This window comes from Ambystoma mexicanum, chromosome 2q (assembly GCF_040938575.1).
Source record: "Ambystoma mexicanum isolate Mex_15411 chromosome 2q, UKY_AmexF1_1, whole genome shotgun sequence".
Lineage (NCBI taxonomy): Eukaryota > Metazoa > Chordata > Amphibia > Caudata > Ambystomatidae > Ambystoma > Ambystoma mexicanum.
The window spans coordinates 280,765,875-280,778,145 of NC_090924.1; the positions used below are offsets into that span (position 1 = coordinate 280,765,875).

The 12,271-nt window shown below is 45.3% G+C and overlaps 1 protein-coding gene across 8 annotated transcripts in view; it reads right to left on the bottom strand.

Moving 5' to 3' along the window:
• The window catches only part of TRRAP (transformation/transcription domain associated protein), a 2,065,012-nt gene that overhangs the window by 1,029,991 nt on the left and 1,022,750 nt on the right, over positions 1-12,271 (bottom strand). For all 8 annotated transcript variants that reach the window (XM_069647248.1, XM_069647247.1, XM_069647244.1 and 5 more), the window contains one exon: positions 7,464-7,645. In XM_069647248.1, coding sequence (XP_069503349.1) covers positions 7,464-7,645 — 182 coding nt within the window. The remainder of the gene's footprint in view (positions 1-7,463; positions 7,646-12,271) is intronic.

The following is a 12,271-nucleotide window of genomic DNA, read 5'->3' on the forward strand; positions in this document are numbered from 1 at the left end:
TCCCTCAAAGAGCTGCGATCGTCCTGAACTGCAATTTCCCAATACCCGGGGACCTGGACCAATTTGCTTTGCATCGTCCCCTGAAGCGTGGTTTCGGCTGGAACTTTGTGGCCATCCTGCTGGACCTACACTGACTCCCACTCTGTGACACTTCCCCTTTCAAGTCGGGTACCGAGAAACGGAGAGAAGTCTGCCGTGTGACAACAGCCGCTGAACCAAAGCCTATGTCGTGCCCCAATGAGCCAGTATCACGAAGATCTTCTGCTGGGCATATCATACCAAGAAGCTGACTGCCTGGTCCAGCCAAAAGTTCCTTCTCCAGCCTCAAGGCCAAGAATCCGAACAGGAGCTGCTGTCGCCTCACCTGGGGACCCGCCGGTGACACAGTCTTCTTTCTTCATGAAAAGGTACTGTCCCACTCCTAGGTACTCACACCAGCGTGCTTGCTGTTTTGAATCGAATCCTTCCTGAGCACCACTGGGGTGGACAAGCCAACTGTGTTCTCCCAGGCCTATGGACACTGGTCCTTTGGTCTGCAATTCTTCGGGGGGGAATAAGGGGGGGGACAGGGGGGCGGGTCTACCTGACCTCCCTGAACCATCTTTTAAACTAAACATTTTACTTACTTGCAGCGTTGAAAATTCATGCTATTTTGACAACTTTGACAGTGTCTGCCTTCCCTTGTTATTCCGTCCAAGGGCCCAGTTCACCCAGTGCCCCCATTGACTGAGACTCATTCCCAGATAGGGCTGGACTTTATAAAGTTTAGGCTGCCTAAAAGTTTACCAGTTATCATTGTTGCATTACCTGAATTTTGGTTAAAGAATCGATTTGCTACTTGCTTGTCTTAATGAAAAAATGTGAATCGGTTTACTTACCTGTGATTCTAATATTGTGTTAGTTGCCTTAGAATGTAGAATAAATAACCATATTTTTATAGATCTACTGTGTATAATTGTATTCTTGACTATAGGTGTGCCCAGAGGTCTTTTTACTTACCTACAGCCCTTCTCCCTCATTGACTAAATCTGGCTGCTCGTCCATTGCTACCAAACCTTTTGGGTAGTACAGCCAAAAACCTAAGAGTTGGAGCCCTATACACCTAAGAGTGAGTCTTCTTCAGTCCTACCATAGGTGGACTTTAGTAAAACTCCCCAACAATCGCCAAGGGTTGCATCTTGCAGTTGAACATGACCGGAAGAATCCTTGCACCAGCAGGAAATCTAACCTCCAGCATCCCCCAATTGATCCAGAAAGTTATCTGGGACAATTGGAGTCAAGCGGGTAAGTAAATGCAGTGCGTCTGCTTCACCCTCCCCTTGTCCTCCATAGGTTCAAACAAGCCTGTCTGTCTACTAACCTTCCATTCCACTCCCTTTTGGTCATCAAACCTGGCTAGTAACTCCGGAAATTCAAAAAAAAAAATGTACTTACCGTAGTAAAATTGGTGTTGTGTATTTTGATTCATCACCAACACAAGTAAATTGTAACTTACCTACAGAGACCCCATCCTGGTCAGAACCATTGACTGCTGCGACTTTTGGACACAAGGCCCCATTCTTATTAGGATGTGGACTGCTTAGGGTATTAACTTGTGACTTGGTTCCATCATTAGGAACAATGTACACCTGTAACTCCTGTTCTCCAGCATGGGTCTGGCATTTATTTACATGGTCATGAATAATTCCTGTTGTCAGGCTGGGAATTCTTGATCAAAAAGAAAAGATGTTCTGCTTTAGCATGAACACTGCTTGTCTACTCTATAAACAATCACTATCCTAGGGTCATACTGGCCTCATACATTGACAGTTGTCTCCCTAAGCTCCACCCTGGAGGCCATCTTCAGATTTGGTAGAGCAGGTAAAGTGGCAGTATGAGCCAAGAAGAACCACAAAGGGGAAGGAGGGAGGGTTTGCATGTGAATCCATCCAGACCCATGCTGGAGAACAGGAGTTACAGGTAAGTAATTTGTTCCATCTCCAGCATGGGGTCTGGCATGAATTCACAAGCTCATGAATGTGATTACATAGCAGTACATATACACGGTTGTAGGTGGCTTGTTCGAAATACAAAGAATCGAATGCCTTTTGTTCGACACCAAAGTGCCGGAAAAAAGTTTCGTATGCTTTTATCTTCTTTTTTTTTTTTTTTTTTTTTTTTTTAATGGGAGGGTTCCCTCCCACCCCCTGTTTTATTTTTTTTTAAACTTTTTTATGCATACTAAACTAAAAAATATATAAATAAACTATGGCTGGACACCCATATACACACCCATGGGAGGTGGCAAGGCTCAACAGAAGCAATACACTTCCCCTTGGAATAGGATGCCGGGACTCCTCCTCAGAATCCCTGTCGATGGAGTAAAATCTCGTGAAGGAGAGGGTGGACCTCCAAGTGGAAGCCCTGCAGATGTGCAGCAGGGGAAAACCAAAGAGAAACGCTGTTGTTGCTACAATGGCTCTGGTGGAGGGGGCTGTCGGCCAAGCCTGAAAGAGTTCCGTTAGCCAGACAGTCACAGAGCATGATGCAGCCGGAAAGCCACCTAGATATGGAAGCCTTAGAAAGGGCCTTCCCATGAATCACAGGTCCAGAACTCACAAAGAGTTGAGATGTCTTCTGAAAATCCTTTGTGCGTGATACACAAAACTTCAAAGCACGAGCAACGTCCAGTGAATGCAACGTCCTTTCTGCTGGTGTAGAAGGGTCCGGGAATAAGACTAGTAGAACCAAAGGCTTGTTGAGGTGGAATTCTGAAGGAACCTTTGGCATAAAGTTGGGGTGGGTCCGAAACATCACCCTCGTAGCGTGGAAGTATGGCTGCTGGCAGGAGAGGGCCTGGATCTCACCGACCTGCCTGGCTGAGGTAATCGCCACAAGGAAAGCAGTCTTCCACAAGAGAAACTTCAGAGAGGCCTGATACATTGATTCAAATGGGGGACCTATGAACTTAATCAAAACCACGTTGAGCTCCTAGGCTGAAGCAGGCGGCGTCACTGGTGGAAAAGTCCAAAAGAGGCTTTTGAGGAACTCCTTGACAAGCCTGTGCAACCACAGGGAGGGCTTACCAGGCGGCCTGGTGTAACTGGATATGGCAGGCAGGTGCACCAAGATAAGAGGTGTGAGCCAGGCCAGCCTTGGCCAGGGAAAGCAGAGGGGTGATCTTCTGCAACCAGCACCACGTAGCGAAACGCTTCTACTTGTGACCATAGCATTTAAGAGTCAATGACGCTCTGGCTTAGTCAAGGACCTCCATGCAGTCTGCTGGCAACTTGTATCCCCCAAACTCTAGGGCTGCAGGAGCCAAGCCCTCAGGTTCAGTGATCCTGAGTCATGATGCTGGATTGCGCCTCCTTCTCTGGTGAGCAAAACCACGACCACCAGCTGCCTGACCGGAGGCAACGCTGAGAGGCTGAGAAAATGCGGGTACCAAATCTGCCTCAGCCATGCCGGGCCGACTAGTATCAGCCTGCATCGACAATGTTTGAGTTGATTGATGATTCACAGCAGGAGAGGCAACAGGGGTGGTGGGGGGGACACATACAGAAAATAGGCCTTCCCACTGGAAGGAGAATGCGCCCTCCCCACATGCTCCTCGGCTGGTGGAACCTGCTGGCAAATATCTGGTATTTGGAATTTGCCGCTATAGCAAACAGATCGGTCTGGGGCCTGCCCCACTTGATGAAGATGCGGTTCACCTGGTCCTGCCAAAGTTCCTACTAGTGGCAAGAGCGCAACTCCCTGCTGAGGGAGTCAGCGATGGTGTTCTGGATTCCTGACAGGTGAAAGGGGATGAGTAACATCTCTTGTCCGATGGCGCAGTGCCACAAGCTCAGCGCCTCTTTGGCAAGCGCTGGGGATCGTGTGCCCCTCTGCTACCTGATGTAGAACATTGTGGTGGTGGTGTCCGTGAAGAGCCTCACCACTTTGCCCTTCATGGACCAAAGTAGTAAAGACTTGAGGGCCCAGAACACTGCCTGCCTCTCCAGGACATTGATGTAGAGATCCTTCTCCTCTGGCAGCCTCTGGCGTGCAGATGTCCGGTGTGGGATCCCCAGCCCTCCAGTGGCTCTGTAGGCATCCTTGGACGTGGACCGTGAGGGGTGACGGTACAACAAGGATCCTCTACCAAAACCTTTCGTCGACCGGCCTACCTTTCCTCCAGAGGCACGAAAGGAAGAGCAGTGCTTTTGGAGAGTACCTAGGGAACGAGCTGTCTCAGTTTCGGTCTTGATAGCCAGCAAGGACTCGTCAACTGCCTTCCTGTAAGAGGTTATCCCAGTCAAAAGGCATACCCAGTACCCTCATTTAGACGACCCGACGGAAATTTGTGGCCTTCAGCCAGCCACGACGACGAAGGCAGACACCGTTCCCCATCTGTCGGAAACCTGTGTCGGCAATGTCCAGGGCCACAGTGATGGCTGGCATGGTCCAAAGCCACTCCCCCTCCCTCCCATTTCCTGGAAGAGTGAGACCGCTTCCACCCGCTTGACGTCTGGCAGGAACTCCAGAATCAGAGCCAGTTTGTACCACAGTTCTCCGTCTTACCTGGCCAGGATTGTCAGCGCATTGGCCATCTTGACGGTCGACGCCGGAGTAGATGACCTTTCTCCACATGGCGTCCAACTTCTTCCCTTCACTGTCCAGAGGGACTGAGGACGATGACGATGGGTTAGACGATCTGTTTCTCGCAGCCACCAACAACACTGAGTCCAGTGACGGTTGCAACCGTAAGGCACCTGGGAGTGGACTTCGGCACCCAGTACTTTTTCTCTAGTCTATCCCGCTTGGCCGGAGCCGAGGTGGGATTCTTCAACAGGGCCAGGCCTTCCTCCCATACGTCATCCAGTAGGGGCAACGCAATGATTGTCTTCCTCTTGGCCTCGTGCCTCTGGTAGAGGAAACCTTACGTTTTGGTCCCCTCAGTGTTCGGGAGAATTCTCAAAATGTGCCGATTCCTCCCTCCTAAGAGCCCTCCAGCTCTTTTGCTAAACTTTGCGACTTTGAACTTTTTAATTCTGTTTGGTTTCTGTGTTTAGTTTCTTTGGTTATGGAGTTTTAGACAACTCCATAGGCATCGTCTTTTCATGTGTGTCACACAGCACCCTCTGTGCAGTGACACAGGGAAACCTTTCCAGGAATTCCCAAGGTTGAAATACCTTATCTGGGATAAACTACTGTTTCCCAGAGAAAGTAAAGTGAAATTGACTTTACTAGTCTTTCCAAATTCCTAGACCCAGTACACCCTATCTTACTATAGAGTGCTGGAGGGGTTACGTAGTATCCCCTGTGTCAAGATACTCATGAAGCAGTCAAATGTTACCCTTTACTCTCGAAATGGCTGGTGGCAGTGGTTTTACAACGAACTGCTATGATTTTTCCCGACCGCGAACACCGGTAGCGTTAATTCGCGGTAGTCATGTTTTTCAAGATGGCGTCTGAGCCCCCTTTGTTTCCACAGGTCCGAGTCTTCTTTTTTAGCCATTTCTTTATGTAAAGATCCTTCTAGAGTTTTGCTGTGCGTGCAAAACAAGGTTTGGTTCCCTTTGTTTCATCGCCTTTGGCGGGCTTCAGGACTGAACACCGCCTCTGGCGCCTGAGTGTCTTGGGTGGGCAGAAAGTGAGAGAGGTGCCCAAAACTCCCTGTGCTTAGTCTCCTATGAGACCCAAATGCACTCTGGCGTGATTGGCTGGCTGACGGTCCGGCAGCTAGGCTGGAATGAATGGAAGGAAACTGGATAAAAGATGATTCTCTTGGCTTGGAAGGCAGAGTCGACCACTGGAACGAAAGAACCGAAGACGAGCTTGAGGAGGACGGCTGCTGCAACTCCTGGACCGTTAGTTTGCCCGGTGAAGCCCTGCTGCAGGTCCGAATCGCCAAGTTAATCTCGACAGAGAAGCCTTTCAAGGACGACTTCTCCCTTTGAGTTGGGGGGAGCAATCAACTCGTAAGTCACCTGGATACCATTTGTGGAGCTGGTTGTATTTTCCCTCTGAGTGCTGCAGGAAACCGAATAGCCATGGAGAGGGACACCAGTTTGTGTGCTTAACTACAGCTACTGGAATTGAAGATTTGCCAAGGGCCAGCTTTGACCAGTCCCAGTGCAGGAGTCCCCCGACGTCCTCCCTCTTGTCCCCACAACTGAGGCTCAGGAACAGCGAGATCTGCAGGAACTGCCAGGAACAGACATCTTCAGCTGCATCTTTTTCTTCATTGTAAGTTACGGAGAAAACCCGACCGAGAACATCTACCTCTCACTGCCAAAGTGCTTCAAACTTTGGCAACTTGCAGGCCTAGTCAGCTTGTGACCCACCATATTAATCTTTCGTTTACAAATTACTTCTGAGAACTTTGGCAAAGACGTTTCTGTTTAACCACCAGAATTGCTTTATCCTATACAAGACATTAGCCCATTGACTTTGGCCTAACCTATTGCATTGAATCGACATCTCTGGTGAACTCAAACTATTTGCACTGTCTAAGAGTAACTTTAATATCCGTTTTATTAACTTAAGCATTTTTGCTCATACTTCAACGTACTCTGAATGCCATTTTGCTCCTCCTTCAAAGTAGTTTAAATGCCTCAGACCCGTACCGTGTAAAGTACTGAAGTATATTTTTGTGTGATATAGATTGCTTCCTTCAAGGGGATGTTTTATAACTGACTGTTGAATAAATGAATAAGTGTTTAACCAAGAAATCTTGAGTGTAAGAGTTTATTTGAATACTTGTGATTCTAGACCTCTGTGTAACATCCTTACAGCTCACATTCCCTCTTGAGATAGGCCTGGCTGCTCAGCTCCGCTACCAAAAACTGTAGTACATATTTATACCAAGGTTGCATTCATTTAAAGTTTTAGAGGTAACCTATTCACTTGGACAATGGCACGCCACTAAAGCAGACCTCTGCACAGGTCTTAGGTCAGGTGTGGATTCAGACCTTGAATTGACACACCATTCACAAAAAGGTCCTGTCTGGTTCTTGCAACTGTAACCTTTAGTCTCTGAGACAGATAGTAGCTACGACCATATTTGACAGCATCGGCATTCAACACAAGCTCTCGTAGGAATCATCTCTGACCTTTGCTGCAAACTTACTCTGAGGACCCTAAGGGGCATATTAAGCGCTTGTGTCACTGATGAGGACTCGGATGAAGGCTTATCTGCGAAAGGTAAGGTAAGCAAGGTCAGAGAAAATGAAAATACGCTTATGGGCTAACACCATAAATGCAGAGTGAAACTTTCAGTCCAAGAGCCAGCTTAGAACCATCTTGCTAGACATTTGCAAGGTTTTAAATCGAGCAGAGATATTTAAGCACACAGAAACGAAAGGCCAGAACCTTTTGGTATTTGTATAGTGTCCAAAAACATGAAATTAAAATCACCAGGCAACCACTATCAACACAGACTAATCTAAACATAAGAATTGCAATAATGCTTAAAAAATGAGCCAAAGTATACACACTTGCAGTAGTTTAATAAGCAGTAAGCCAGTAGTTTTGGTTCCTTCCAATTCGTCGCTGCCATATTTTCCTTCCGGTGTCTTTCTTGAAATGCTTCGCTTACCCACACACGCCTCAGATGGCTCACTAAAGAATGCTGATTTGCAAGCCAGTTGTCATCGTTCTTAACTATTATACTTATAATCTGTTAGAAAGAATTAAAACATGAAGTGCTGTTTAATGGCAATAACACCTACATTCAATACTACTATAAGCAAGTCATGCCAAAGGTTTAATACAATTTCACAACAAAAAGCATGTACATTACAAAGGCAAAATGAAAAAAACGAAATAGTGCTAAAGCATGTATGAAAGGAGCTTTACAGCAAATCCATCCACAAAAGACAAGCATTGCACCTTAATACGAAGGAAACCCTCTAAAAACCAAAACATTGTATGAACATGAAAAGAGCAATACTCGGCTATGCATAAAACTCTGGGTGAGGGCTGTATAACCACTAACCTTAAGGTGGGGAAGTGCACTAACCCAAAATGGGAAGCCAAAACTCTTATGATAGTTGGAGGGGCAGAGCAGTCAGTCTTAAATCTAGGGATGGCCAGTAGGCTGACACAAAGGTACAGTTAGTACACGCAGTTATCCAAAGAGAAAACACCCCACTGATAAAGGTCTATCTTCCAGGTCATTAGATTGAACACACTGTTCGGAAAGATGTTCTTTTTGAAGCTTTCCCTCTTTTGACATCAATGGAGCCCCTACTTTATGGAATTCTATTCCAATCCTGACTTTTTTCAGTTAAGTAAAGCCTTTTTGCTTTAATTTCCTTGCTGAGCTCATCTGTTTAGGGGGCACTGGCCGGTCCCTTAGGCTACCATTGCAGAGGGACCCGCCTCCCTTCTCGAGATTCCTTGCACTTTTCAAGCTGCACACATCACCTTTCAGTAAAGTGCAGCAAGGCTATTTTGAATAACTTTCTTTTAGTAACATAATTGTTACTTTCACGATGGGCTTGTGGAAGCGGGTATTTTACTACCATATTTTTCACATATTCACATATGTACTGCCAGTTACTGCATAATGGCTTTCCGAGTACCATTCACCAAAAATGACTGTGGCACTTGTTTTTCACCCTGTCCTTTGTCAGTCCAAACTTCTTGCTCTATCAGATTAGAACATTCCATATATGCAAAGCCCTTTTTGGGTCAAAGCCTCGACGTTCCCAGGCAGAGGCATTGTGTGTGGGTAATTGTGTTTTCAGAATGAGCCCTACGGACAGATTCGGAGAGGCCACCCTTTCCTGGTGAACAGATAAAGACACTACTGTCTAGCCAAACTCTTAGGAGCAGGGCTTATATTTAGGGAATTTGAGACTGGTGAAGGGTTCAGTTACGCACACACAGAGCACTCGATAATACAAATTAGGCATAATGTATAAAAATAAAGTTATTTATTTAGGGCTTAGAAAATGTCTTAGCAATGAACTACAGGTATCACTAAACATTCAATACTACTATATACACATTCACTTTAAAGCAGATCCAGAATACTGTAGAATGGTAAAGCAAGTGAAAATGAACCGAGTAAGTACGAATTGTGTATTGTCAAGTTTTACAAACTGCTGGGATGGGTCTCAAATTGGGAGGAAGGTTATTACGATGTAACAAAAGCACAGAACATTAAAATAGGTTTGTGGGATTGGGGAGAACATTTCCACCATTCGCCTACTATAACGAGTTATGGTTTTGCATCAGAGACGACATACTCCTTTAAGATGACCCAACTGTACTTAATTATCTGTCCATCTGAGAACCTCAGATGCTTTATACTGTTGCGTCTAAACCGTCTACCTGTTCTTTCTGTGAGAGACAGATCGACTATGATTCCCAAGGTGGAGAGGTTCTGTCGAATCTGTCAAACTCATATTGCTTGAGACTCCAAAACATGTTTTGACAGAGTGTGTAGAGATGGCTCCTACCTATATACGTTACTTGGGTGAACACGTACACCATCTAGATACTATCAAATTTAAACCCTTTTGGTGATGGCATCGCAACACCCAAGGTAAAGCCCTCCATGTGGACATACACAGGGTTTGGCAAGTAGCTTGTGAGAAATTGCACAATTAGATGGCTAAGGCGACTAATTGGTATAACGAGAGAGAGGGGATTGGCTGTTAAATGTATTTAGTAGTACTGTTGAAATGAGATGCAATGATCTTGAGTACGATTTTATTAATGATTTTATGTACGCTTTTATGAATGATTGTAATTAGTTATATGATTTTATATTGTGTGTAAAGCTTTGTATACTAAAACACAATAATACATAAAATATATAAACTTAATTCGAAATTAACTGCAAAATTATATATAATGTTGATATAAAATGGTAATAAAAATACCAAAACAAACACGATAAAAATAAACAACACATTAAGACACAATCTCGTAAAAGATGTATACATTCTATCAGGGCATCCAATGTAGAAGTCTTTCTTAGGAAAATAGTCAGGGATGAGAACACCCACGTTTGTTATCAAAAGGTTAAAACTCAGAAAAACTTCCTCACATTAAAACATTTCAAAATTGTAATCAAAGATTGTGCATGTAGCTTGGTATAATTTGTCTTCGAATGGATTTCCAAACTCTGGCCTGGGGAACAGAATTTAGGAGGCCACCCAAAGTTATAGTGAACAGGGAGAACGTTCTGGGAGTTTAGCCAAACCAATCAAGGTAACATGGATAGTGGCCAAGGCTAAATCTCAGCAGAGGCGAGTCCACAATGAGTCCACACAGTGAAGCAATCAAGGATTACACTTAGACAATAAATCATAAAAATAATTGATTTATTATAGGCCCAAAAACACACTAGGAAAAGGACTCCTAACAGGTAATCTCACACAATACTAATAATATGAACCATACACACAAATCATAGTTAGCCAGTGCAAAATAATCAAGTCACCCTCAAAATGCCTGAAGGGAAGTAATTAGTTATAGCACCAACAGTCCACAATTGCAACCCTAACTTATAAAGTCTAACCCTAAATCCAATAGAGCATTGTGCTCAAAAGTTCAAAGTTTCCAGAGAGATTTAGGAGTTGGAAAAAAAGAGAGGGGAAGGTTCCTGAGGATGCGAGTGTGGGTCCAAAGGGTTGTCCAAGGAGTTTACTGGTGAGTAAATTGCATGTCTAGCTTTTGGAGGGCTTTTGCAACAAGTGTTGGCAAAACTAAAAAGTCATAAAACAAATCAAAGCTCTTCACAAACTTTTAAAGGGTAGATATAGAGGCATCAGTAAGCATTGTCAATACTCACTGTTAGGTAAGATTTTCACTTCAGTGATACTTCCTGACCTGTGTCAACCCTAGGACTATTTTTCCCTTGTTACTAGTTGAGTGGGAATCTCCCTCACCCCCCACCCCTGATCTAGTCTTTTACTCTTTTTATGGGTTGACCTTTTATGTCGCTCCATAGTTTGTGTTTGGATGTATAGTTCCCTATAACCTTTGCGCTTAGGCTGGGTTGCCCCTTTGGGCTTCCCTTTTAAAATCTCTTATTCTTTCTTGGGTGAACTACTGTTCCCAAGAAGGAAAGTGGGATTCTCAGCCTCATTACATGTTATTTAGTGAGCCAGCACCCCCCCACCTTATGTGGAGTGCTGGAGAGATGCAATGTATCCCCTTGCTTACTTACCTGGTAACATTTTTGTTACAATTACAAGTTAACTTGAACAGCTGGTGGAAGTGTAACTACTTTTATGATTTTAAGTCATTATTACTTGCAGGCTGGCAAATCAGCCTCAGTAATGCACAGAAGGGCCACCATTCTGCTAGAATGGTGGGTTCCTCCATTTTTTGCCATTTCTCGTTTGCTTGTTGTTAGTGAGGTGGTCGTCTGCCATTCTAGGCGGGAACAACCTCGGTTGAAGTTTTGTCTTCAGTGGGAATCCTTTGTATTCCCAGCAGAGACTCCAGAGTGTCTGAGAAGGCAGGAAGTGAGGCAGGAGTACACATCTCTGCACCCCTTTGTCTTTCATCTTGTCTGAAAGGAAATAGTTCCCACCTGGGGGCTAGCTGTCCTGATTGGACAGCCAGACAGCCCCTTTCTGTAAACTGTAGGAAAGGTTTGCAGAAGTTGGACTGTAGTTCCTGATAAATACTTTGAACCTGGAAGCTGCTGACAAGTTGGCCACTGGAACCAAACCCAAAGAGGAAGATGAAGAAACAACAGTTGTAACCTTTTCCAGCGACCAGTGAGCCTGCTGTGTAACTGGAGCCTGATGTAACCCTTCCTTCCAAGCGACCTGGAGGTCCCGTATGCGACGACTCGTAACCCAGAGGCTTGTGAGATCCACTAGGCTCACAAAGACCTGCAAACCGAGCCATCCCTCGATGTGCTGTGACCTTGGTGTGCTGCAAACCGCCAACACCCCCGAGCCATCGAGCCGGAGTGCAGTGCATGGTCTTCCGAAGTGCGAATCCTACTGAAACTGTGGTGGACTCCCACTGGACCTCCAGAGAATCCCTGAAGTCCACTCACCAGAGTTCAGGACCAAAAGAGTGAAGAGAATCTGACCGGCGATAGTCGCACTTCATCTGGCTCCTGTAAAAAGGCACCAAATCCACAGAGCTCGCGAGAATCCAATAAGAATCCTTTGCTGGAAGCCTCCTCTGGCGACTGCTGCTGAAAGTTCCCATCGTGTTGTAGAGAGGCAGATGTATACGTATTTAGACCTCCACCGCCTAACCTCTGTCCTATTGGAAAGACAGCAAGAAAGCACTGTGCAAGATACCTGGTATCAGACCAATACTG